We start from the raw sequence: 27,014 nt of genomic DNA, 5'->3' as shown, positions 1-27,014 counted from the left end.
ATCAGGGTACCCCATTTTCAATTGACCATATATATATATATATATTAGTGCTGTCAATCGATTAAAATATTTAACTCGATTAATCGCATGATTGTCCATAGTTAACTCGCGATTAATCGCAAAAATTCAAGTTCCAAGTTTTAATACTCTTATCAACATGCGAGTCAACAAATGCTTGCTTTATGCAGCGATTTAACACAAAAGGATGACCCTCATGCATTGCAAATTTGCATCAATTCAAAACAGAGTGATGCACAAAATAACTTAAAAGAAAATAATAATTTAAAACAATGAATAAAGTGTGCATGAAATAATAGGGGAAATAAAACGGTAGGAACTTGTTACATTCACCCACACAAGGGCTGAGGACACCCCCGCCCCCCCTCTCTCTCACACACACTCTCCCAGATCTCTTTCTCTCTTGCCCCTTCCTCATCTCTCTCACCCCTCTCTCTCTCTATCTCACACACACACACACACACACACACACACACACACACACACACACACACACACACACACACACACACACACACACACACACACACACACACACACACACACACACACACACACACACACACACACACACTTCAGAAACAAACATAGTATCAATGAGAGCATCAATAATACACCCGAGTGAAGTCTAGTAAAAAAAAAAAAAAAAAATCTTAAAAGTTAATCGTGAGTTAAAAAAAATAGTGGTGTAACTGAGGGGTACAATTCCCTGACTGTATTACTAGATATGATACTTACTACCACTACCTTTGTACTTAATATTCGGCCACCCAGTACACGGCATAAATATATTATCATAAACACTCTCACGTAGATGAAACGGATCCAACACAAATGTACGAAGTCGAAACAGGTCTTTATTTCTACACAGCGATGGTGTGTAGAACAAGCACTTAATCACTTAATTACATTTATGAATTGAAATAGTATGCACTTTTATGGCAAAGAGTATTCGTCGGTATATCAATAGAGAATGTCCAATCTCTGAAGGCGCAGGTGGTAAATATACGACCTGGAATAGTTAAGGAATAACAGCAATGATACTTTAATGATTATATACTAGATACACTAGAGGGGGTTAATCCGGTCGCTTGTAAGCCGACAGGAGTAGGAGGGGGGGGGGGGGTAGAATCCGGCTGCCTCGTCCGGCCAAGGGTATCCCAGGTGAACCCACTGTAGTGCCGTTCAATGCGCCGGCGATCCTTGGACCACAGATGAAAGCAGGTGGACTCTTTGTGGGCCGGCTCTCTCCGGTCCACGGGGGAGAGACGTGAAGCGACCTCGTCTTGCAGAGCGTCTCCTCACCTTGCGTCCTCTCCAGGGGGGGGGGTTCCAACACACGGCAGTGTCGGGGGTCTTTATCCATGGAATAATCAAAGTATACAAAGCATAATCCGTGCCTGGGAAGGCGGGCTGTCGTCGGTAGAATAATCCGGTATACAGGTCCACTCGCTCGTCGGCTCTGGGGCTCCTCGGGTGCAGCTTCACATGGGGTCAACCACCCTGGGTAAGCAGCCAGTTCTCTGCCCGAAACGATGGGGTACTGACTACGGTAGTATTCTCACCGCACGAAGCACTATATATTAACAGACTATTATTAGCTTAATAGACTACGTCCAACTCGACGATATAGTGCCAAATATGACTATTCAAATATTAATATACACGATGTCTCAATACCGATGGTAGGCGAACTTGGCCTTACTCCCACACGTGGCGTCGCGGGGAGGCTTTACGTCTGTGACTCTATTGGAGGGTAAGAAACTGGACTGAAAAGAAAGTCCTACTTTAGTAGCGCAGTATATATACGCACTATGAACAAATAGTCCCATTAGTGGTGCGGTAGCCAGATTCCTACGCGGAACTAGGACTTGTTCGTACATGTGGAGCGGTACGTTTGAACTGGGTCTGAGGGGTATGGCAGCCTGGCACCAAGGTCTCGACCAATAGTAGAATGGAGACTATTATGGGATGTTCAGTAGGCTAGAATAGATATTCAATGCATATTGTACAAGGAATATACAAGGGATATCAGGGAATATTAGAGAATATACAAATACAATTAAATATATATATATAAATAAATATATATATTCGGTTTAATCTGGCCCTTCACAACAGCCACCCCCTGAATAGGTCCCAGACCTAATCAGTTAAACAGAGACAGATTAATCGCGTTGTCTATTTACACATAAGGGTTTGCTGTAGGGGTCAGTCAACTTCACAAAGTCATAGGGTTGTAGGGTCATGGTCATCATCGATTGTGTCTGGGAGTCGAGGCAGTTCTATGAGCCTTGCCACGGGACGGGTGTAAGTGCGACCCTGGACGAGCACTTCAGCTGCTCGGACCTTGCCGTCGGCACCGGTGATCACTTTGCTTACGCGGCCGGACGGCCACATAGCTCTGGGCAGTGATTGATCGATAATCATGACGACTGTTCCTTCTGTCAAATTGTCTCTCTCCTTTACCCACTTCTGGCGGGTCTGTAGAGACGGTAGGTAGTGCAGTAGGAAATTGTTCCAAAACTTGTCGGCTAATACTTGGCTGTACCTCCATATTCGTCGGCCGTTCGCTTCTTCAGGCCGGTACATTGTCTGTGGTAATGCAGGATCTAGCCGCCCCATCAGGAGTGTGTTGGGGGTAACTGGGTCGATATCCGCCACATCACTGGAGACATATCCGAGGGGCTTCGAGTTAAGTACTCCCTCAATCTCCGTGAGGACTGTTTCTGCTCCTGCGTGATGTACATCCTCATCGTATTTCTTTATAATCAGCTCTGTGACCTTGTGTCGGCTGTTCAATACGATCGGGTATTTAATGTCATCCGGTAGATTGGGGGCTCTGCGTAGGCGACCACCCACTCTGATGAGGGTATGAGCGTCGCTCTCGGGGGCCAGGTGAATTAATCTGCTGTCGGATGGGACGGGCTTTCCTCCCTGTAGACAGGCCAATTCATCGGGGAACGAGTCTCTCTGGGCTCGCTGCAGTAGAAGCAATTCTGCTTCCTCGTAGTTAGCTGCTGACATATCAGCGGGGGACTTGCACTCCGGGTGGTACCGCAGGAATGTTCTTTGTTGTGCACTCTCTATGGACGTGCAATCGTCTATGTTAGGGTCGGTGGAGGCTACGGTGCTCAATCCACAGAACACAGACTTCTTATTTTCCACCTCCTCTGGACTTGCTTCCCTCGGGATAGGCATGGGCCACTGTCCTTCCGGGAGTCTTAGGAATGCGGGGCCGTCACTGTAGACATTGCGACGGGTGAGGTCATCCAGGGGCATCCCCCGGGTGATGACGTCAGCTGGGTTCTGTTTTGTATCAACGTAGCGCCACTCTGTTTCTCCGGTTAACTCTTCGGTTAAGTCTTGAATCTCGGTGACTCTGACTCCCACGAAGACTTTGTACTTGCATGAGTCCGATTTGATCCAGGCGAGTACCGTCGTGGAATCTGACCACAGGATTGTTCTAGACACCGGTATGGTGAGCTCACGTTGGATGAGCGTGGCTAGGTGCGCTCGGGCTAGGGCTGCGCAGAGCTCTAGACGTGGGATAGATTGTTGCTTGCGTGGGGCTATTCTCGAGCGGGCGAGGACAAATGCTGTGTAGATCTCTCCCCCCTTCTCTTGGGCCCGCAAGTAGGCTACTGATCCGTATGCGACCTCTGAGGCGTCACTGAAGACGTGTAAGTCCATTTTACATGTCTCTGGCCTCACCGTGGGTGGGAAGTAGCTTCGGCGCATATTAACGCCTGGGAGTGAGTGGAGCTCCATCTCCCACTCTCTCCAGGTGGATGCAAGGTGTGCGGGAATGGGGTCGTCCCAGCCCTGGTCCTTGTCCCACAATGCTCGTACAATCATTTTTGCCCTGGTGGTGTACGGTAGAATACATCCTAGCGGGTCATATTGTCGGGCGAGTGTTGTGTACACACTCCGTCTGGTGGTCGGCGCCGCCGCCGGCCTTCCCTGCTCCGTAGTCAGGGGCTTGTGTCTGTAGTGAAGCGAATCTGTTTTGAATCGCCACACCAATCCCAGGGTCATCTCCTGGGCTTCTCCCGGGATTGTAGCCATCCAGGTCTCGCTGCTGGCTGCCTTGTCCTCGGAGGAGAGGCTGCGCAGTACTTGCGGATCGCTGCTGGCCCACTGCCTGAGATCAAAGCCGCCTTTGATCAATGAGGCGCGGAGTTTAATCAGGAGAGCCTCGGCTTCTTCCTGGGTTGAAAGGCTTTGTAGACAGTTGTCTACGTAGAAGCTGTTCTTTACGCTGTGTCGGACCTCTTCGTCCGCTGCTGGGTCCTCTGCTACATGTTTCTGTAGTGCAAATGTCGCACAGCAGGGGCTGCACGTCGTTCCGAAGGGGAGGACTTCCCATTGGTAGATGGCTGGGTGCTCATCTCCTGGCTTCTCTCTCCATAGGAACCGTAACAGGGGCTTGTCCGCCTCTACTAATCTCACCTGCAGGAACATTCCTTTAATGTCCCCGCTGATGGCCACCTTTTCCTGGCGGAAGCGGAGTAGAACGCCGAGTAGGGAGGGGCTGAGTGTGGGACCGGGCAGTAACTCTTTATTCAGATTTTGGGATCCGATCTGGTAGCTGCAGTTAAATACTATGCGGTCTTTACCGTTGTGATGGACCTTGTGGTGGGGCACGTACCACGATTCAGTGGTCTGGTCAGCCTCTTTAATGTCCATCTTTGTGACGTGTCCCGCTGTGATGAGCTTCTCAATCTCAGCGCGGTATACACTCTCTTGGGCGGGGTTCTTGGCTAAGCGCCGCTCCGTGTTCAGCAGGTACCGTTCTGTGGCGTCTGTCTTGGCGTGGAAAGTAGGCATTCCTTCTCGCCGCAGGAGTGGCGTGGCGTATCTCAACACGCCGTTGACCGGGACTCTCTTGGTCCCTGTCTCGAGGAGGTGAATTGCGTAAATGTCATCTTTAGAGCGAATGTCTTTCTTTCCGTTCTTAAAGGGCATTTGTTCCAAGGTCCATAGCCGCTCTACGTGTTGCAGGAGTGCGGTTTCTCCCTCTGTGACTCGGGAGTGGAGACATCTAGTGGCTGTACTTCGGTTGAGAGATTTGGCGAGCGGGCCTTGGAGAGTCCATCCCAAACGGGTCTCGACTGCTGCAGGACAGCCTCGGGGTCCGGTATGAACCCGGTCTATCGGGACAATGAGGTCTGCATGGTCGGAGCCTATCAACAGGGTCGGCATAGCATTGTCTATGAGCGGGATCGGTAACTTGCGCAGATGTGCATATTTCTCCATCAGCTTGGCGACGGGGTATGTGTACCGCGACAGTCCTATTTCTTGGCTGGTGAAAGCGTCTGCAATCTGGTACCGTCGCTCAGGCTGGCCGCTTGCTGCGATAGAGAATGAGACATTCTCGCCCTTTATCGTCTTCAAATCTCGTCTTATTGTCCGAATTGTCATTTGGGTTTCGCTTCCCCGCAGCCCTAGCTGGGCCGCAGCGGAGGCGAGCAGCAGGGTCTTCTCTGACCCGTCATCGAGGACGGCGTAAGTGTCCAGGACTTTATTCTGGTAGCTTAGTGTCACACGCACTACTTTTAGGAGTACTCGGGCTCCACTGCTGCTGGCGGGATCAATGTACATGACGCTCGCTTTGCGGCTGGATGGTGCAGGTGAAGGGCGCCGTCTGTTACTGTCGTGAAGTATGTCCAGATGGGCTCCATCGCACTTGGTGCACCTTTTCTTTAAGCGGCATTCGGCTGCCATGTGTGAGCGCGCACAGCGAAAACAGCGCTTGTTGGACTTTATCCATTGACCTGCTTCCTCCGCGTTCAGCTTGGGGAAGGAGTCACATTGCGCTAGTCAGTGTTCTTTCTCACAGTAGGGGCACACTATCTTCCACTTCTCCGTTCTGGAGGGGGTACTGTGGCTCCTGCTGCTCGGTACTGACTCCGATTGGTGCATCACAGTCACCGATCTTCTTCCATCATTTAGTCGTCTGGTTCCTTCTCTGGAGCCAGGGGTGCTCCGTCCGAATGTATCTAGCCGTAGGCTGCTGACTTCTCTCGCCAGGAAGTCTGCTAGATCGAGGAGGTTTGGTTCGGGGCCATTCGGGTCTCTGTGGTCCCTCTGCCGCCTAAAGCGCTCCTGACGAGCGGGCGGCAGCTTCTCCAGGATCCTTTCCACATTTGAGTTGGCGTAAAGTTCATGCCTCCCCTTCTCTCTTTGCGCTCCCAACATCCCTACCAGGGACTGCACTCTGATGGACAGGTCGTCCAGTGCTCGATTGTCTATTGCTGGGGGTAAGCGGTCGATGTGTCGGATCTCCTGGATCACGTAATCCCATATGCGCCCATACCTCTGGTCCAATGCTACCAGCGCTGCTGTGTATGGGGTGGTGGAAGTCGCGTAGGCGAGCGCTATATTATGTGCGCGGGGTACCTTTAAGTGCTTCAGTAGGATGGCGTATTTGTGGCGTTCATCCAATACATCCACCAACATGGTCTCCAGACACATGCGGAGTTCTGTATACTGGGCCCGGTTCTCTTGGGTGAAGTCGGGTACCATAGGCGTGCCAATGTATGACGCTGACTGTGGATACATCGGCGAGCGTTGGGGGAGAGGCCTCCTAGGCGAGTCTCCTCCCGCTCCTTGGTATGGGCTGGTACCGGCAGTGTACCATGGCCCGCTTGTCCAGGTGCTGTTCCTCGGTGCGGGTCGTGCGTCGTGCTCACCCGGGTATAGAGTCGGGGGTCTGTAGCGCAGCTCCGCGGGAGTATAGCCTGGGCTGTACCGGGCCTCCTGGTCCGGTAGAGTACTGTGCTGTCTTCGGGCGTGGTTCTCCTCCTCTTCCTCTTCGTCTTCAGTTAGGTCATCCAGTGCTTGTAGTCTCTGGTTTAGCCTCTCCACAGGATATGCTGCTCCTTCCCGGTTGCTAGGTCTCGCTTGGACCGGTGGGGGGAGGTGGTCTGTGGGGGGTATAGACCTCGTCTGTTGGTCAAGTTCAGGGTTGTTTACTCGGCTAGGGGATGCCGCCCTGGAGGTGTGTCTAGACGAGTTCCTGGAGCCTCTGGCGGAGGGAGAGGGTGTTGTCCGTCTGATCAGCTGTTCTATTAGTTGCGACTGCTGTCTGTCGCGCGCTGCGTCCCGTTGAGCACCGGCTCGTTCTCGGGCCACATTCTCTTCCATCTGAATGCGTCTTATTTCTAGACGTATCTGCTCGTGTTCGCTTCGCTGCTGGATCTGCAGTCGGTCGCGTTCAGCAGCGGCGTTCAGGCTGATGAGGAAGGCCTGCTGTAGGGTCCTCTCTGCCTCGCTGGGAGAAGGCGGTTGTATAGGGGAGCCTTCCCTCGGGGTACTCCTTGCGGAGCCTTGGAGCTCTATCTCCACGGTGCTCTCCCCGTCTTCTTCCGTGCCGAGTTCTCTCTCGGTAGCGTTGTATTCCTCCCGGGACTCATCGGGGACTACTTCTTCAGTACTGGCGGGGTGGGAAGTCATGTCTGGTTCCCACTGGTCCCCACCGTGAACTTGGTCAGTTACATTAGAGCCCGTAGGGGCCTCTATGGTCGGGGTAGTCTGGGCGTTGGGGTTAGACATACTTTTACTTTCTAGTTTTACCGCGTTTACTGTTAGTAGAAGACTAGGTTGTTGACTGACAGCGTAAGCCTCTAAGTACTGAGGGAGCCGTCGTTCGCGCTGCGGGCGTTGGTTAGGAGGATCGTTTCGTGGAGTGTTCATCATAGGCCATTTCAATATTAATAACACTATATTAATATTACACTAATTACCCTCCGGCTCGAAGGACCAATTGTAACTGAGGGGTACAATTCCCTGACTGTATTACTAGATATGATACTTACTACCACTACCTTTGTACTTAATATTCGGCCACCCAGTACACGGCATAAATATATTATCATAAACACTCTCACGTAGATGAAACGGATCCAACACAAATGTACGAAGTCGAAACAGGTCTTTATTTCTACACAGCGATGGTGTGTAGAACAAGCACTTAATCACTTAATTACATTTATGAATTGAAATAGTATGCACTTTTATGGCAAAGAGTATTCGTCGGTATATCAATAGAGAATGTCCAATCTCTGAAGGCGCAGGTGGTAAATATACGACCTGGAATAGTTAAGGAATAACAGCAATGATACTTTAATGATTATATACTAGATACACTAGAGGGGGTTAATCCGGTCGCTTGTAAGCCGACAGGAGTAGGAGGGGGGGGGGGTAGAATCCGGCTGCCTCGTCCGGCCAAGGGTATCCCAGGTGAACCCACTGTAGTGCCGTTCAATGCGCCGGCGATCCTTGGACCACAGATGAAAGCAGGTGGACTCTTTGTGGGCCGGCTCTCTCCGGTCCACGGGGGAGAGACGTGAAGCGACCTCGTCTTGCAGAGCGTCTCCTCACCTTGCGTCCTCTCCAGGGGGGGGGGTTCCAACACACGGCAGTGTCGGGGGTCTTTATCCATGGAATAATCAAAGTATACAAAGCATAATCCGTGCCTGGGAAGGCGGGCTGTCGTCGGTAGAATAATCCGGTATACAGGTCCACTCGCTCGTCGGCTCTGGGGCTCCTCGGGTGCAGCTTCACATGGGGTCAACCACCCTGGGTAAGCAGCCAGTTCTCTGCCCGAAACGATGGGGTACTGACTACGGTAGTATTCTCACCGCACGAAGCACTATATATTAACAGACTATTATTAGCTTAATAGACTACGTCCAACTCGACGATATAGTGCCAAATATGACTATTCAAATATTAATATACACGATGTCTCAATACCGATGGTAGGCGAACTTGGCCTTACTCCCACACGTGGCGTCGCGGGGAGGCTTTACGTCTGTGACTCTATTGGAGGGTAAGAAACTGGACTGAAAAGAAAGTCCTACTTTAGTAGCGCAGTATATATACGCACTATGAACAAATAGTCCCATTAGTGGTGCGGTAGCCAGATTCCTACGCGGAACTAGGACTTGTTCATACATGTGGAGCGGTACGTTTGAACTGGGTCTGAGGGGTATGGCAGCCTGGCACCAAGGTCTCGACCAATAGTAGAATGGAGACTATTATGGGATGTTCAGTAGGCTAGAATAGATATTCAATGCATATTGTACAAGGAATATACAAGGGATATCAGGGAATATTAGAGAATATACAAATACAATTAAATATATATATATAAATAAATATATATATTCGGTTTAATCTGGCCCTTCACAACAAGTGGCGTTAATAGAATCGGGCGATAACGCGTTAATACCGTGTTAACTTTGACAGCCTTAATATATATATATATGTCTAAATAGATAATTCCCTGTTGTCGTGCGTTCAGCCCCCGTTGAAAGCCACGTCACGGCTTTTCTCGGGATTTTTTATTATTTATTTTTTTTGCGATCTGAAATCATATTGCATCACGCGAGCCTACCGTTGGAGATCCAGGGGCCGCCGGCGATCAGATGTGAAAAAAGCGCCCCCTATCGTCTCCCAGATGGTAAATCACCCTTTTGGAATGGACTCAATGAAAATGGATGGGGGAAAAAAAATATTCCAGTCCACATTTTCCAGTCCACTGATGCAGCCGGAGTTACCAGAGTTAATTCTGGAGCCTCTGAGCCGCGGCGAGCATGGGTTATACTGTACACACGTTGGTAATGATAATAATAATAATAATGATAATATACTTATCGATTTTTTTCAAATGGTGATCAGGAATTGGAATATACCATTTGGATACCATCTGATGTCAGGTAAGGAATCTATGTTATCAGTGTTAGGATAATCAGACTCGTTTTCATGTAGATATAAGCACTATATGTGAATATGGTTTTGATTTGACTGTAAAAGCCATGAGGAAATAATAGCAGCGATTATCAGCGCACGGCACGAGCGTGCGTGCGCACACATACTATCAACCATCTAGCGTTTATTTGAAAACGATTCATAAATAGACAGACAAATGATAACATCCTGGAATATTCCAGTAAAAGGCGTTTATCAGGGAATGTGTTGTTTTTTCTTCGAAACAGAGTGGTTTTAAAAATGCTATAAAAAGGAAATGAAGCGATAAAAACACAATCTGCTTTGCCAATGTTGACTGGAAAATGATTATTTGATAAGCGATGGGCAGATTAGACACATAGCATAATTTAAAACATAGATTAGGCGATATTAACGTTATATGGGCCGTGGAATCAACGGGGTAAAAAGGAAAACACGGCCTGGCACTGAAAGTGTTAAGAAGTGCGGTCAGCGGTCACAAGGAAAAACAACAGAGCACCAAAGACAGTAGAAATGATGGGGCGGTCCACTCTCCCGGGAGAGAGAAAGGACACGCACATCCAAAACAGAGCACCTAGCAACATTATGTGCCCTTTCTCTCTCTATGCAATGGCTAAGAAGACACAGCAGGAAATTACGGGGCGGTCCATTCTCCCAAGAGACAGGGTGGGGGACAGGTGCCTTTCTTCAACCCGGTCCCAGCCACCTCCGTTTCTGTCTCTATGTCGCATGCTCTCTCCATACCTGGCGAGGGGGGGCTCAGGGAACCCCACTGTCCGGGATTCCCTCTGACGCATCTCTCTTGAAGACACGCTCCGCCACACCCAGCCTGCAATTAACCCTAGCACGCCGAGCGGGGGTAAAAAACATTTGGGGTCCCCAATCTAACCGGAGGGGAGCATGCCAGGAAAGATAAACAAGTCTTTCCCCTGGCTCGAAAGCCTTCCACGACCACGCCATAGCATACCAGCAGTCCCCCGGCGAGGAATTGCCGTTCTGCTAGGAAAACTCCATAACGAGCAGCGGTACCCCAAGCGCTTCCCTTTCCGAACGCGCTGGGGGAGTCCTGAAAAAAGGACTTCGGTGGAATATCCTTACATCTCTTACCTAGCTAACTAACTAAACTCTATATTTCCGAACTGCCGAAGGCCTGTGAGCACAACGTTTCGTTTTGAAATTATGAGGAAGGGGGAGCTGATCACCTCACCTGGGCTATATGCTGGCCGGAGGTGGGTGTGATCAGACAGATGAGAAGGTACATGTGAGAAGTTTCAAGTAGATGCACGCGTGCGCAGAGGATATCCCATAGGCGAAGCGGAAAGTGTAGCCAGTAGAAATATAACACTCTCACCCATACACTGTCACCCATAACACTCTTACCCATAATACTCTCACCCCTAACACTCTCACCCATAACACTGACACCCATAACACTCTCGCCCATAACACTCTCACCCATACACTGCACCTTAAGGCCATTTCCAGACGAAAACGATTTTGATCTTTTTCATTTTCATTTCGTTTTAATTTTTTAAAAGTTTTTCGTAAAAACCAAATCGTCTCAAGAAATAAGTGCATGCCACAAATGTACAAAATAAATGTCTTTCCTGTTTTAGATGTCGCTCTTTTATTTTGAAACCCCCCGACCGGAAGTGTTATCGCTGTTCGTTGCTAGCAGAATAACTTGTGTTGACCGGTTCTGTGTTTTTGAGCTAACGTAACGCTAGTTTCCAAAGGAGATGAGAGAGAGAGACCGCGGCTCACATGCGCAAAATGCAGCTACAGCCTACAGGCAATCGATGATGAGGAGGACTTTAATCGGCAGGAGAGAGAACGTGTCAAAGCCATATATAATATGGTGCGCGCAGCTCAAACAACCTGTTGTATTAAATTAATTGATTGATGTTTAACTTGTCCCTGTGTCCAGTCCTTTCGACTAGCAAACATTGTCTGTATTTAACGTTACCTCAGGATACCACTGTCTTATTGTAGCAAAAGTTGTCTGTATTTAATGTTACCTCAGGATACCACTGTCTATTGTATTTAGTTGGTTAGCTATTTAGCTAATGTTGATAGCATTGAATAGCATCAACGCTAGCTGGCTGGCTACAGCTCAACACCAGCCATGGGAATACTATTTACTAAATTATGGAGGCTTTTTAATCATCAAGGTAAGAGAGGATTTGTCATGATCAACTGAAGGCGTATGCTATGGAACAGTATGTGCTTGGCTACTACTTGGGTTTTCAGAAAAAGGCCCGCTATGTGACGCTAATCTCTAGCTAGTATCGTGTATTTCATCACAGTAGCCTCCCGGTGTTTAATAAACACTTCTAGCCAGGACATATCTGGACATATAAGACATATATGTATCATGTTTATTTTTTGTTGGCTGGGTTTGCGCATGCGGATTAAGGGAGATGTCAATCTGTTGTCGTAGGCGCAGTACATTTAGCTGTAAAAGCCAGATCAAGCTCAATAGCTTCTGTAACACGAACGCAACTACTGATGTTGGCTGAGTTTGCACACGCGGGTTAAGGGAGAGGTGGGCATCGTGTCATCGGTTCAGGAAAATGTGCATATAGGCTTGTAAAGACGGCGACGCAAGGGGGGCATCTTCAGATTTTCCCACTCTGGGACCCGGTCTCAGAAAATAACGTTTTCAGGCTCTCAGAACGCAGTTCCATGTGGATCAAAGGTGCATACGATAGAATACTTTGACTGATATGACCGAAATCGGTTTCGTCTGGACATGGCCTAAGTTTGAGTCCCAAATCTCGTTGTATGCAAATATAATGACAATAAAGTATAATCTAATCTAATATAATAACACTGTCACCTATACACTGTCACCCATAACACTCTCACCCTTAACACTACTTATTTACTTCTTCCTGGTTACTTCTTCCTGGTTGTGAAATAAGGCTTTGACGTCATGACGCCATTCAGCCTGGTCTTTAGCTACCCTCTGTGTCTTCTTGCCTCATGTTAGATTCATTTCTCTCAGCTCCTTCAACTATTCTACACCAGGTGTTCTCTTTCCAGGTGTCCATCTTAATGTTACCATTGGTATCCTGTCTCATACGCTAAGACCAAGGAAATTACATAGTTGGCACTTATTCAGCTGCTAATGATTTCTTTCCCCCCTCTATGGGGCGAATTTGCAAGCGGTTTATAGACCTTTTCAGAAATATTATTATATAAAAATACAACTTTGGCCAGCTTTGGCCCCTGTTTATTTCCCGTCAGCAGCTGTCAACAAACATTGCAACAGGAAATACAATGGGGCCTATTTAAAATGTTTACAGTATGCCGTCGAGTTAGAAAAGTTCTATAAGTTCTTTCTTTTCTGTCCTCTTTTCCCTATTCCCCTTTGTCCTTGTAAATAAGAATTTGTTCTTAATTGACCTGCCTGGTTAAATAAATGTAAATAAAATGCTCACTGATAGAAGGCAGACTGCAGACTCAGCACCCTCTCCCAGGTCATTCATGCTGTGTCTTCCTCCTCAGCACCCTCTCCCAGGTCATCCATGCCGTGACGGCACTGCTCTACCCGTTCACCTGGCAGCACACCTTCATCTCCATCGTCCCGGAGATCCTCATCGATGTCGTCATGGCGCCCACCCCCTATCTGCTGGGGGTGCAGAAACGCCTCCTGGATCTGGTCACAGATCAGAGTGATGTAAGTGAAGAAGAAGTCTTTATTTGTCATGCAGCAACACACAAATGTAAGATGGGCGACACACAGGAACACACACACACACACACGTGCATTGGGTCACAGATGAAATGCCTTTCTGCGATTGACCCACCCGGTCGCCCTTCCCCCCAAGGGCAGCTGGGAGCAGACAGCTCCGTGGGCCGCGCCCGGGGACCAATCCAAGTGCTCCCGTCTGTCTTTTTCAGGAATGTGACTGTTAGCGATCTGTTCTGCATGTTTTTCCACTGGGTTTATCTCTTTTTGGGGGGGAAACCCTTGCGAGCACGGGGAGAACATGCAAACTCCACACAGAAAGGCCTGGGAGATACTCCACCTGGGTACCTGGCAACCCGGTCCCCAAGCAGGAATTGAACCCAGGGCCTTCTTGCTGTGAGGTGACCACTGTTGTAGTATTAACCACTATACCAAGTGAGCTCCTAAAACATGATAGAACTGTGGTTCATCCATAGAGCTTAGGAGGAAATGAAAACATCAGGATACTCTTTTATCGGACTGCTTGTGTCGTGGATTCAGGGCAGAATGACAGTTGTATTAATGACAAAGGAGGCTAATTACACTGGTCATTGTTTTCTCTCTTAACACAGTTGTTGGTGGTGGACTTGTCAGAGGACAAAAAGGAGACATTCCTTGCTTCAGTAAGTGGATGGATATATTGTGTTGTCTGGATTTTTTATGGATTACCATATACAGCTCTTAATAATAAAAATAGTAGTAGTATGGATACTAATATTAAGCATTTGCTGTCATTTCAAAGTGAAGTTAAATGACAACACCCTTTATCAAGCCTAATGTGAAATTATCCCACCGTTTAAAGATTGGCGATGAGAAGTCTATACTGCCCCCTAAGCTCCAAGATGAGATACTACAGGCATTAAGAGACAGAAAGGAGAAAGCAAGTGAGTAAACCGAGACCACAGGCCAAACACCAGTCCACACCAAACCATCCCATAATAGTTTGAACAGATATCTGTGTTGTTGAACTACAAACGAGCGTAAACACAAGCACATGTGATGTCTTCCAGCCGTGGAGGAGCTGAACAAGGTGGTCTCGGAGGCCTTCCTGCCTTTCTTCGTGAAGACGGTCGGCCACTACGCCTCGTACGTGACGTACAACAAGACCGGCGAGAGCGGGGTGTTCGAGAGCAGGAGCTTCTACAAGGCCATTGAGTCCAAGACCACGCGGCACTTCGTCAAGAAGTTCATCCAGACCCAGATGTTCGACCTGTTCATACAGGAGGTGGAGCAGCAACAGCCGGGACCGCAGCAAGGTGAGGACCGCTCAGGACAACCTCCATAACACTTCAGCCAGTCTATACCGTTGTTACATATTGTTGCTGTGATGCATGGAAACCTCACATCTCCCAAAAAGTCACCCAACTTTCAGGTGTTAAATTAAATTAAAAGCCTTATTTTCTGATGGACTCCCAATTAATTTCAGACGCTTTACATTGAGTTGAATAGGTGTCATGGACCTCAGCATCTGGGAACTTGCTCAAACACCAGAACCATTCAAGGTCGAGTTGATCAGGCTAGAGTGCATTTCCTTATTTATTCAGTAACTTTCAAGTTAAACCATGAAACTCACCAAAAGTGGAGTTGATATGGTTTCCAGGTGAAACACGAGTGAGATATACCTTAGAGCTCTTAACCAGATAACCTAAAGACACATAGGCCTACTTAAGAGTACTCGTCATGTAGATGATGTATTGGACTATTGGACTGTGACTATGTAGACTTCACTAAACCCACTGTCCTTTCTCATTCTCCCAGGAATATTTCACAAGAAGATTGTGGAATACCAGGAAAAGAGGAAGAGGGAGAAGAAGACTAAAAAGAAACACTAACAATCGTGTCCATTGACCGTATTCAAACGGCAGCCGTGTGAATGCAGTCAATAAATTCACTGTACAAGAGGCCATGTTTGTATATACCGTAAGGGATTTAGATGTCAATTTAAGGTGTAGACTTTACTGATCTTAGATGTAAATAGTGTATTTGTTTGCATTAATTATTTCATGTATAGTTTGTTTCTTTTAAATAATTGTGTTTGTGAAAGTGTGAATTATGTTTAGTGGGTTTTCATTTTCTTTTCTTTGGTGAACAAGTTTAGTGGGTATTTTGAATGTGGCTGCTACTGTATGAAAGATAATTCTTGCAACCAAAGTCGAGAGGCTTTTTGTTTCTTTTTATTTCACATGTTGGTTCTCATCCTGTGACCAAAGTCTGAAAGTGCTACTGAATATGATTGAGCAGAAAATACATTTCAAATAAAGACTCGTTTTTCTATGTCCACATACAGTTTTTATTTTTTTCTGTTTAAAATTGAAATAGATATTTGTGACAAAGTATATTATACCAAGTAATACTGAAAAAATTTAATTGTAAAAAGTGTAATATAAACAATGCATTTTGCAAGAAAACTGTACAGTAAACATAAAATGTAATCTCTAAGAGACCAAATACTATAAATCGACATTAGCAACATAGTAACTGTAGTAACAGTATCGCAGAAAATGGCATCATTATCAAAAAATTATAATCAAAAACAACAATAGTCTTTAACATAATGTTTGTGAACAAAGCAGTATCACATGTTCTTTTATCATAAGCTTTTGACCTGAAAAGACATAAAAACATATACAAACTTTACACAGTGTTCGCACCACAGCCCTGAAGACAATGCCAAGGGAAAAGTAAGCCGCTAGAGGCTCCCAGACAGCAGGGGGGAGTTTTCTCCATGGTGGACGTGGACTCGTACGTCATAGTGGGTGTAGTCATACAGGTGGTTACTCTGCAACACAGTTTGCACCTGAAAACGGATTTTCTGTGGAACAATGGAACGTGTTTTTATTTTATTTATTTATTTATTATTATTAAAAGGTGCTATAGATATATATATATTTTTTATCTGTCCAGAGACAGGCTAACATACTAGGGCTGTTCAGGGCCAGGCTAACACACTAGGGCTGTTGAGGGACAGGCTAACACACTAGGGCTGTTCAGGGCCAGGCTAACACACTAGGGCTGTTGAGGGACAGGCTAACACACTAGGGCTGTTCAGGGCCAGGCTAACACACTAGGGCTGTTCAGGGCCAGGCTAACACACTAGGGCTGTTCAGAGCCAGGCTAACACACTAGGGCTGTTCAGGGCCAGGCTAACACACTAGGGCTGTTCAGAGCCAGGCTAACACACTAGGGCTGTTCAGGGACAGGCTAACACACTAGGGCTGTTCAGGGCCAGGCTAACACACTAGGGCTGTTCAGAGCCAGGCTAACACACTAGGGCTGTTCAGGGCCAGGCTAACACACTAGGGCTGTTCAGGGCCAGGCTAACACACTAGGGCTGTTCAGGGCCAGGCTAACACACTAGGGCTGTTGAGGGACAGGCTAACACAATAGGGCTGTTCAGAGCCAGGCTAACACACTAGGGCTGTTCAGGGCCAGGCTAACACACTAGGGCTGTTCAGAGCCAGGCTAACACACTAGGGCTGTTCAGGGCCAGGTTAACACACTAGGGCTGTTCAGGGCCAGGTTAACACACTAGGGCTGTTCAGAGCCAGGCTAACACACTAGGGCTGTTCAGGGCCAGGCTAACACACTAGGGCTGTTCAGGGCCAGGTTAACACACTAGGGCTGTTCAGGGCCAGGATAACACATTAGGGCTGTTCAGGGCCAGGCTAACACACTAGGGCTGTTCAGAGCCAGGCTAACACACTAGGGCTGTTCAGGGCCAGGCTAACACACTAGGGCTGTTGAGGGACAGGCTAACACACTAGGGCTGTTCAGAGCCAGGCTAACACACTAGGGCTGTTCAGGGCCAGGTTAACACACTAGGGCTGTTCAGGGCCAGGATAACACATTAGGGCTGTTCAGGGCCAGGCTAACACACTAGGGCTGTTCAGAGCCAGGCTAACACACTAGGGCTGTTCAGGGCCAGGCTAACACACTAGGGCTGTTCAGGGCCAGGATAACACACTAGGGCTGTTCAGGGCCAGGCTAACACACTAGGGCTGTTCAGGGCCAGGTTAACACACTAGGGCTGTTCAGGGCCAGGATAACACACTAGGGCTGTTCAGGGCCAGGCTAACACACTAGGGCTGTTCAGGGCCAGGCTAACACACTAGGGCTGTTGAGGGCCAGGCTAACACACTAGGGCCACTGAATAGTAATCAAAACCTGAATTTTTTACAGAGAAACCTACCCAGTCTTTTTTTCTGAACCCCTGAGGCACTAGCCTAAAACCATGGGTGTAAGTCACTCACGAAGGCTCCTCCTGTCAACTACTACACTTCTTAAGTCTTGGTGTATTGATTGAAGCTAGTGGAGATGCAGCGCTCACCTGAAAGTCTCTGATGTATGTGAGGAAGTAGAAGATGAAGGAGAAGGCTAGCGACCACTCCGATGTTGTACTGACTATATGGGCTGCGTAACCCTGGAAGACATGGAAACACTTTAAAAACAAGAAAGGTCTCTAGTGTTCATCTGCTATACGTTAACCGCTGTATAATGAGCACCCGTTTTGCCTACAGAGAAGTACAGATCCAAGCAACACTTCTTGTTTTTGTAGTTGTGTATGTAAGTTCTAGGAGATAACCCTAGAGGAGAATAAGGCATAGTTGAATGATCACTTCACCAAAAAGAAAAAGATTTATTTTGCACATAATCTCGCACATATCCCAAAACTGTAAACTTTTGCACACATTCATTTAGTTTGACAGTTTATGATTTTAGGAGTTTAGTGAGGATTAATGAGTTTGAATTAGGTCCTCCAGTGACGTCATTGGAGGCCACTGAATCCTTGTGTGAGATTATGAAGCAAAATAAATCAGCTTTTTGTGCCCCTTTAAAGCAACACACCAACATTATGGGAAAAGCACTTACCGTCTTCTTCAGAGTCAAACAAGAAGATATACCCATTTTCTCTGTACGTTCAGTAGAAAGCTATCTGGCTGCAAGCAAAAGCACAAATGAATGGAAGCGGATACGGACCAGTTAGCCTAGCTGTTAGCCAAAAACACCTCTCCCGGAGTTGTATGCTAGGCTAGAGGTCCGTTTCAGCTTCCATTCATTTGTGCTAAGCTAGGCTAGCTTGCAGCCGAATAACTTTCTACTCAACTCACAGAGGACATTGGTAACCATCTTCCTGTCTGACTCTGGAGAAGACGGTAAGCTCATTTCCCATAATGTTGGGGTGTTGCTTTAAGGAGGATCAAAAGCTGATATGTTGTTGCAATAGCTCACCGGTTCTCCAGGTGTCCAGTGTAGTTTAGGGGCGATCCCTATACCCAAGTCATCATACAAGACCGCCGATGACACAAATACTGTGTGTGTGAGAGAGAGAGGGAGGGAGGGAGGGAGGGAGGGAGGGAGGGAGGGAGGGAGGGAGAGAGATCCACAGTGACTCACACAGCAGACATACTGTACTTGAAACATTTTGTTCACCACATTTTACATGGAAGCACTGGATAAAGCCTTAGCTTGACTATATGCAGTATCCCTAAATCCAGACAGACGGTGGTGCACTGCTCACCAATGATCATACTGGTCACTGCCCAGATCAACACACCGATGCGCGCCCACAGGATGTCCTTGCCGTGAAACCGGGGTTGCATGTGAAAGGAGAGGCCGTTCTGGACCAGGATGTAGAAGGCCCCCGCACCGAAGGTCAACACCGTCCCGAACAGGTGCACAGAGATGATGGATGTTTTCTAAGGAGTGACAAATGTATGAACCGCTCAACACTTGTTCTTAAACAAAACCCACTGTCGACGATTACAGGTTAAGAAAGACTAAAGGACATGTGCAGAACTGCAGATATAACATTTTTATGATGCATGTATAAATGTATAATAAAAGGCAGACTCCACCTTTAATGAGCTGATAAAATAACGCTGCATTGAGCCCTTTGAAATAAATAACGTGTGTGTTAATGTGCGTGTGTGTTAATGTGCGTGTGTGTGTGTGTGTTAATGTCAGATTAAACAAACACAATCTTTCAATTACGAGCTCATATCCTGATTCAAATCTTATTCTGGATAATCTGTGTATACAACTTGATATTTCCATCACAAATGACCCTGAATGGTCTAACCTTCACGCGGCACAAGATCACAATTAACACAAATACTGTGTGTGACAGCAACAGAGTCAACAGGGTATTCAGAGTATTATCAGGGAAACAGAACTGGCACAGACCATAAATCTGAGTGTTGTGATTGATTGACTTGCAGAAACTTCACTCAGCTTGCCGAGTGGATAGGGAGGGAGACATACTCAGCAGAGAACGTCTACAGGTTTGCTCAATTACAAAAAGAAAAAAAGACTCCACCCTTTCTGTTGGGCTGTTCAGGACCAGGCTAACACACTAGGGCTGTTCAGGACCAGGCTAACACACTAGGGCTGTTCAGGACCAAGCTAACACACTAGGGCTGTTCAGGACCAGGCTAACACACTAGGGCTGTTCAGAGCCAGGCTAACACACTAGGGCTGTTCAGGGCCAGGCTAACACACTAGGGCTGTTCAGGACCAGGCTAACACACTAGGGCTGTTCAGGGCCAGGCTAACACACTAGGGCTGTTCAGGGCCAGGCTAACACACTAGGGCTGTTCAGGACCAGGCTAACACACTAGGGCTGTTCAGGGCCAGGCTAACACACTAGGGCTGTTCAGGACCAGGCTAACACACTAGGGCTGTTCAGGGCCAGGCTAACATACTAGGGCTGTTCAGGACCAGGCTAACACACTAGGGCTGTTCAGGGCCAGGCTAACACACTAGGGCTGTTCAGGACCAGGCTAACACACTAGGGCTGTTCAGGGCCAGGCTAACACGGAGTGACCGTAAACGGGGTAAAGTGTTACTCTGTGAGTGAATACTGACATATTCCCAGCTCATTATGAGGATTAGAGCTTAGCCTGGTAAACGTAATGTACAATGGTTACACATACAACTCGAAAACTGTTGAAATTCTTGAGTAATAACATCAAAGGAAAAGCTATATGACATAAATACACTACATGACCAAAAGTATGTGGACACCTGTTCATCTAACATCTCGTTCCAAAATCGTGGACGTTAATATGTAGTTGGTCCCCCCCCCCCCCTTTATATAACAGCCTCCACTCTTCTGGGGAGGCTTTCCGCTAGATGTTGGAACATTGCTGTGGGGATTTGCTTCCATTCAGCCACAAGAGCATTAGTGAGGTCAGGCAGTGATGTAGGGTGATTAGGCCCCTCTCCTAGTCTGCCGTTGAGATCAGGGTTCTGTGTAGAGGCCAGTTCTTCCACACAGATGTCGATGAACCATTTCTTTACAGGCCTGGCTTTGTGCGTGGGGGTATTGTCATGCTGAAACCAGGGAAGGAGTCCCAGACCCAGACTGTTTCCACAAAGTTGGAAACACAGAATCATCTATAACCATTGTATGATCTGTAGTGTTCAGATTTCCCTTCACTGGAACCAACGGACCAAAACCATGTAAAACAGCCCCAGACCATTAGGTGACTTTTGGTCATGTCATGTAATTGTCCCATCTCAAACCCCACCCTCTTTTCTTGATCCTCCAATCGCTACTGTTGCTTCCCTTGTTGCGTCCATTCTTTACCTGGAAGTTGGCGATGACAGCCAGACCCAGTGAGCTGAGGATGCCCAGCACCAGGCCCGTTAAGTTGAGACGATGTAGTCTGTTTTCGCCTTCCACAGTCAGGGCCTCCACCTGCTTGTAGCGCACATAGACAGTCGCTACACCTGCAAGGCAAGCCACATACTGTACATAATTATGACTTCAGATTATGACAAAAAGTGATGAAAAATAATTAAAAAAAAATATGTATTACAGAATTCGAGGTATGAGCTCTCGGATTAAAGGGAAGTTCCTATAAAATGGACGTTAACCTTTTCACTGCCACACTACATAAGGTTAACCTTTCACTGCCACACTACAGAAGGTTAACCTTTTCACTGCCACACTACAGAAGGTTAACCTTTCACTGCCACACTACAGAAGGTTAACCTTTCCCTACCACGCTGTAGTGAAAGGTTAACCTTCCGTACAGTGGTAGTGAAAGGTTAACCTTCTGTAGTGTGGCGGTGAAAGGGTTAACTCTTTGAAGTATGGTAGTGAAAGGGTTAAACCTAAAAGTCAATTGTAATGAAATGTCACACAGAGAAACGAGTGAGGAAACTTCACTCAACTTGCTGAGTGGATAGGGGGGGACATACTCAGCAGAGAACGTCTACAGGGCTGGTGTTCAGGACCAGGCTAACACACTAGGGCTGTTCAGGACCAGGCTAACACACTAGGGCTGTTCAGGACCAGGCTAACACACTAGGGCTGTTCAGAGCCAGGCTAACATACTAGGGCTGTTCAGGACCAGGCTAACATACTAGGGCTGTTCAGGACCAGGCTAACACACTAGGGCTGTTCAGAGCCAGGCTAACACACTAGGGCTGTTCAGGACCAGGCTAACACACTAGGGCTGTTCAGGACCAGGCTAACACACTAGGGCTGTTCAGGACCAGGCTAACACACTAGGGCTGTTCAGGACCAGGCTAACATACTAGGGCTGTTCAGAGCCAGGCTAACACACTAGGGCTGTTCAGAGCCAGGCTAACACACTAGGGCTGTTCAGAGCCAGGCTAACACACTAGGGCTGCTCAGTGTTAGGACTGTGTTGGTCTTATTTTGAAACAGAAATCGAGGTATGAGCTCTCGGATTAAAGGGAAGTTCCTTTAAAATGGACTTCAAGGCTTAGATGGAAAACTTTATGGGCAGTCATGTTTTCATGTGACTAGATGTCACTAGACATTTCATATAAGGTTTGGAAAAATCACTGGACACAAATCTCTCCGCCATTCTTCTCTGGCAATGCAATTCAGTCTTGTATGGGTCTGCATTTTACTTGATTTGAGAGTTTAGAACTCAGACTCATAAAAACAGCAAAGATGCATCTTGAGAATTTCTCTGGAAAAGGTCTACATTTGCACGTTAACCCTTTCACTGCCACATTACAGAAGTGAAAGGTTAACCTACCGTAGTGTGGCAGTGAAAGGGTTAACCATTTGAAGTGTGGTAGTGAAAGGGTTAAACCTAAAAGTCAATCGTAAATTAAATGTCATACAGAGAAACGAGTGAGGAAGTCTTAAAACAACGTATTCCATCACTGATGTACGGAGGCCGAGGGACAGAGAAACAGGAGAACAATGGCCCATATTCACAAAGCAAGAGTGCTGCTCCTGGATCAGTGACCGGGAACACTTGCCCTCGTGTCCTCATTCAAACTTAACAGACGGAAGCCGCTCCAGATCAGTACAAGTAAGTTTACAGTTTGAGAGGCTTTGTGAATATGGACCAATGTTTTTTCAAGCCTAGGATAGAAAATCAAAGTCAGGGGAGAGGTTTGAGGAATCCAATGGTGTCATCCTAAAGCCCAAATGCTTGTGCTCAGTGCAGACACACCACCCATGAAGGTACATTTTCATGAGCCTTAGTAATGACATTTAGGCATTTAAATATGTTATACTATTCCATCCATGACTAAAATGTCTGTTAGTATTGAACTAGTGACAAAGTCAAGTCTGCATACAACGATTGTGTCACTTGCTAGGTCACACAGAATACTCCATCAGAATGTGAGCTGGGTTTTAACTGGGAACTTATTAAAGTTGCTGTGTCATATATGGCCCACACAACACTCGCTCACAACAGCTACTGCTCAAGCCCTTTGTTTCAGAAGCAACTGATGTGCGGTAGCTGCGACGGAAACACAGAAACCTGTGTCAAAGAGGGTGTAGGAAACTTTTTTTTTTATGTATTTACCTAAAATGGAAGATACGGTCAGCATAAGCCCAAAGAGACAGCGCTCAGGAATCTCGGAGCTGATGTCGCTGTAAACACACACACACACACACACACAACAAAAGAGCAATTGAGTCACACACAGAGTAAATGGACATCTGTTGAAACCACCGGCATGTAATATTTTCTCAATTGACAGGAAATGTTGACAAACCCTGTTGACGGTTTTGAAAGTGCAGAACATTCACATTCTGGACTGGGGAACATTGCAAGGGTCTAATCTTAAGGAGATTACTATACACTGTGGGGATAATGTTCTGGAAACCTTCTGGAAAACGTTATTTTCAACATTAATGTGTTTTGTAAGACAAGTTATGTGGTTGTTACCTAAAAACACAGATGTATTGAAAACGACACCATTTTAAGAGTGAGGGTAAGTACCTGACATAGGGTACCAGTGCGTCGATGTGGCCCAACACCACAGCGATGACATAGTTGACGATGAAGGTGGTGGAGGACCAGACAACAAGTGTGGTAGGGAGGGCACACACCCCTCTCTGGAACCACCACATTCTTCTCCTAGGAAAGGGTGAGGAAGAGGTCCCTATAAAGTAGACAGGCAGGCACATGTCATTAACAAACACACAATCACGATTGTTGTCGTTCTAACAGCTCAACATCCCACACACTCACCCTCCAATGGAGCAAGTAGTATCACAGGTGATCATGAAACAAAATCATGCTTGCTTGTAGTTACAAAAAATTAAAGAGATAAATCACTCCAGTTCAAAAAGTAGTCTTCAGTTTTAGTCTGTAGGCCACACACGCTTGAGAGGAAAAGGGATAATATAATAACTCACAGTTAGAAGCCCAGGGTGGGGTGGTGGTGGGGGCGTCAGGTCTCCATTCAGTTCAGCCACAGGAACAGCATTCCTCCAAATCAAGTTAATTCCAAAACGGTAGAAAAGTACAGGAGTTGGGAGCCTGAAAGTGTGAATGTGTCTCAGCTCAGAATGAGTCTCCCGCAAGGGCTGGAAAACAACCCTGTGATGGCAGGAAGTGTTGCAGATCTGAGGACCGCCAGTGTGTGTGTGTGTGTGTGTGTAAATACTGTGAATGAGTTCAAGAGAGAAGGAACTTGGGTTTCCCTCCGTCTTAAGCCAAGGCCTTGTGACTCTGGTCTGCTGCTTAGCTTGGATCTGGAGTCAGCTGACTCCCCTTCAGCATGATTTCACTTTCATTTAAGAAGCCTGTCAAGTTGAGTATTGGCACGCTGCACACACAAGACTAAGATTTCCCAATATATATTATAAGCTTTTTATGAGAATATAAAGTAGTAATAATTATGAGGGCCGACGGTCCACTCTACTGGTTAAAGTTGCTTACTCGTGAGTAGTACGTTCATTGATAAAGAAAAATAATGTCCACAGCCGCTCCGGTGTAAAACAAAGAGATCCAAATGGTTTATTTCTCTTCCACAGCGAAGTCTTTCTTTACAGAAGTGATCCTAAAGCTATTTTCCTAAACTAAAACTTTTTGGCTGTTTACTGCCACGAAATATTCACGTCACTACTACAAGGTAAGAAAACTGTATTTTCCCAGTCTCCAAAATCACAAACGACCCCACACATGAAAAATCCTCCACTGGAAAGCCATAAATCAACTTGCCGGCTTTCCACAGCAAAACGGTAGGCAAGGCACCCTGGTCTAGAAATGCAGGCTTCAATCTACCGTAATTCCTCTAATAGTAACCGGGTCTCAAATACAAGCCGGGTCTCTATTAATGGCCGGGTGCGCTCTTGAGCTAAGCAATTATAAGCCGGCCTCCTAATACAAGCCGGGTTACTAATATACTGAGCTGCATACTGAGCTAGTTACTTGATTTCACTTTGAAAACGTTGAAATGACCAGTGACCACCTGTAATTGCACTGTTTACTATTTCATACAGTACTTGGTTTCAATAAATTAACCCAGTACATTTTACTGGGTTCAAACTGACACAAAATGTTGATTTATTCATTATGATCCGTTTGAAAATTTGAAATATAGGCCTCCCTCTTATACAGGCCTCCTCCTAATACAAGCCTGGTACCCGCTACAGTTGAAACAAATACAAGCCGGGGTTACTATTAGAGGAATTACGGTATTTTGTTTAGTCTATCTGTTCAGTACTGCTCAGCACTGTTTCAAGATGCACACTGACTGTTCTGAGAGAATTGTTGAATATTATAATATATTCAACAATTCTCTTATAGACAAATGTTCTAGAATGTTTGGTTATGACATCATACAAGACTAAGATTTCCCAATATATATTATAAGCTTTTTATGAGAATATAAAGTAGTAATAATTATCTACTTTATATAAATAATGACATCACAAATGTTCTAGAATGTTTGGTTATGACATCACAAATGGTCTAGAATGTTTGATTATGACATCATACTGTGACATCACAAATGTTCTAGAAGGTTCTATTATGACAAATAAGACGGTTCAATGACTTTATCTAAATCCAATCAATATTCCTAATGCCGTTTCAATGTAAGGTTATAAAAATAAACATATAAACATTCATAGAATACAATAACCTAAATATATAGCTTTGGCCCCTCTACAATAATAAAAGAAAAAGAAAACTTCACGAGGAAATCTGCTCCTTACTGGTCGTGCTGAGCAGTCATACTAGGGTCATGACTGTATGCCGTTGCACAATAGAAAAGGACATGAGTGAAAGACAAAAAGAGACAACGCACCTGTTACCATAAATAGAGCAATCTTTATTATACATAAGCTTGTTTGTTCCTAAATGAATGCATCATCATTGTTTTTTAGTTTTTTTTTAACGGAAAGTAACATTGAACTGGTATTAAATTAAAAACCACCAAAATAATTGATTATTAAAACCGAAAGAGGAAAGTGAGGCGTTTCCTGTCTCCTTGGTTCCCTTTAGACGAGTCATCGACAACGTCTCTGGAGTTTTCCATGTGACTAGAAAGCCAAGGAGGAATAAAGAATTCTTACTATGTTTGTTTAAAAAAAAAAAAAGTGGGGTTTGAATAGTTAAATAGTATGTATGTAGTATATTTACACCATCTACATATTGAAGTCTGTCACCTTTACACCTAAAAAGAGTATGGATTAGGCCTATTAAAAAATAATAATAATAATTAAAAAGAAAAAAGGGATAGACCACAATTTTGGAACCCTAGTTCCAATATCCAGTATGAAGAACAGCTAGGGCTAGGGTTCTAGAATTGTGAACTATCCATTTAAGATAAAAAGGTCAAGTATTACTCAGCAGAAACTGCTACTTTTTTGACATGGGTAACGCTTCAGACACGGTATAAAAAAGATAAATCCCAACGGCCTCCTATGAACTGAACTCCAAATAGCAATAAACATTCCATAACAAAGTTGGTCGTTTCCGACTGTGGACGGTAAATACTAGTGAAAACCACTTGGCCTCTTCAATGTGAACATTCACAGATGTAAACTGGCTGACGATACCTACAGGTGTGGATACTGTGCTGTGTGACATGGACCAATCGCTTGGATGTTACACTGTCGAAAGGTCCTATTTAAAAAAAGAAACTAACTGGAGAAGAGGTAGGCCAACGTTAAACGCAGCTATAAAGCAAATGAATCAACAGTAAGAAGTGCAAGCGTGGAGTGACTTTCTAGTGTCTGTCTGTGAAGAAAAACAAACACTGAAGCATTTTT

At 46.1% G+C, this 27,014-nt stretch overlaps 2 protein-coding genes across 2 annotated transcripts in view; one reads left to right on the top strand and one right to left on the bottom strand.

Annotated features, from left to right (window-relative positions):
- Positions 1-15,789, top strand: part of LOC311243706 (DENN domain-containing protein 2D-like) — a 52,758-nt gene extending 36,969 nt beyond the window's left edge. The window contains 5 exon segments of the mRNA XM_084333035.1: positions 13,285-13,456; positions 14,080-14,130; positions 14,310-14,391; positions 14,518-14,763; positions 15,266-15,789. Coding sequence (XP_084189161.1) covers positions 13,285-13,456; positions 14,080-14,130; positions 14,310-14,391; positions 14,518-14,763; positions 15,266-15,339 — 625 coding nt within the window. The 3' untranslated portion in view covers positions 15,340-15,789.
- A 107-nt stretch (positions 15,790-15,896) lies between these two features.
- On the bottom strand, positions 15,897-24,247 carry dram2a (DNA-damage regulated autophagy modulator 2a). Its single transcript, XM_084332949.1, has 8 exons — positions 24,150-24,247; positions 23,731-23,893; positions 23,311-23,378; positions 21,096-21,238; positions 19,026-19,203; positions 18,737-18,816; positions 17,835-17,927; positions 15,897-16,319 (listed from the first exon to the last, which is right to left on the bottom strand). The coding sequence occupies exons 2-8, from the start codon at positions 23,859-23,861 to the stop codon at positions 16,197-16,199; spliced, it is 816 nt and encodes a 271-aa protein (XP_084189075.1). The 5' UTR covers positions 23,862-23,893; positions 24,150-24,247; the 3' UTR covers positions 15,897-16,196.
- Positions 24,248-27,014: the final 2,767 nt, after the last annotated feature.

Source organism: Notolepis coatsorum, assembly GCF_963971535.1.
Source record: "Notolepis coatsorum genome assembly, chromosome: 17".
In the NCBI taxonomy this organism is placed as follows: domain Eukaryota; kingdom Metazoa; phylum Chordata; class Actinopteri; order Aulopiformes; family Paralepididae; genus Notolepis; species Notolepis coatsorum.
This window is presented reverse-complemented; position numbering and strand designations above follow the sequence as displayed.

Coding starts and splice junctions, on each gene's coding strand:
- dram2a (XM_084332949.1), bottom strand. CDS start 23,861: ATGTGGTGGTTCCAGAGAGGGGTGTGTGCCCTCCCTACCACACTTGTT. Junction 23,379..23,730: donor GCACTGGTACCCTATGTCAG/GTACTTACCCTC, acceptor GTGTGTTTACAG/CGACATCAGCTCCGAGATTC. Junction 17,928..18,736: donor ACTGGACACCTGGAGAACCG/GTGAGCTATTGC, acceptor CATGTCTTCCAG/GGTTACGCAGCCCATATAGT.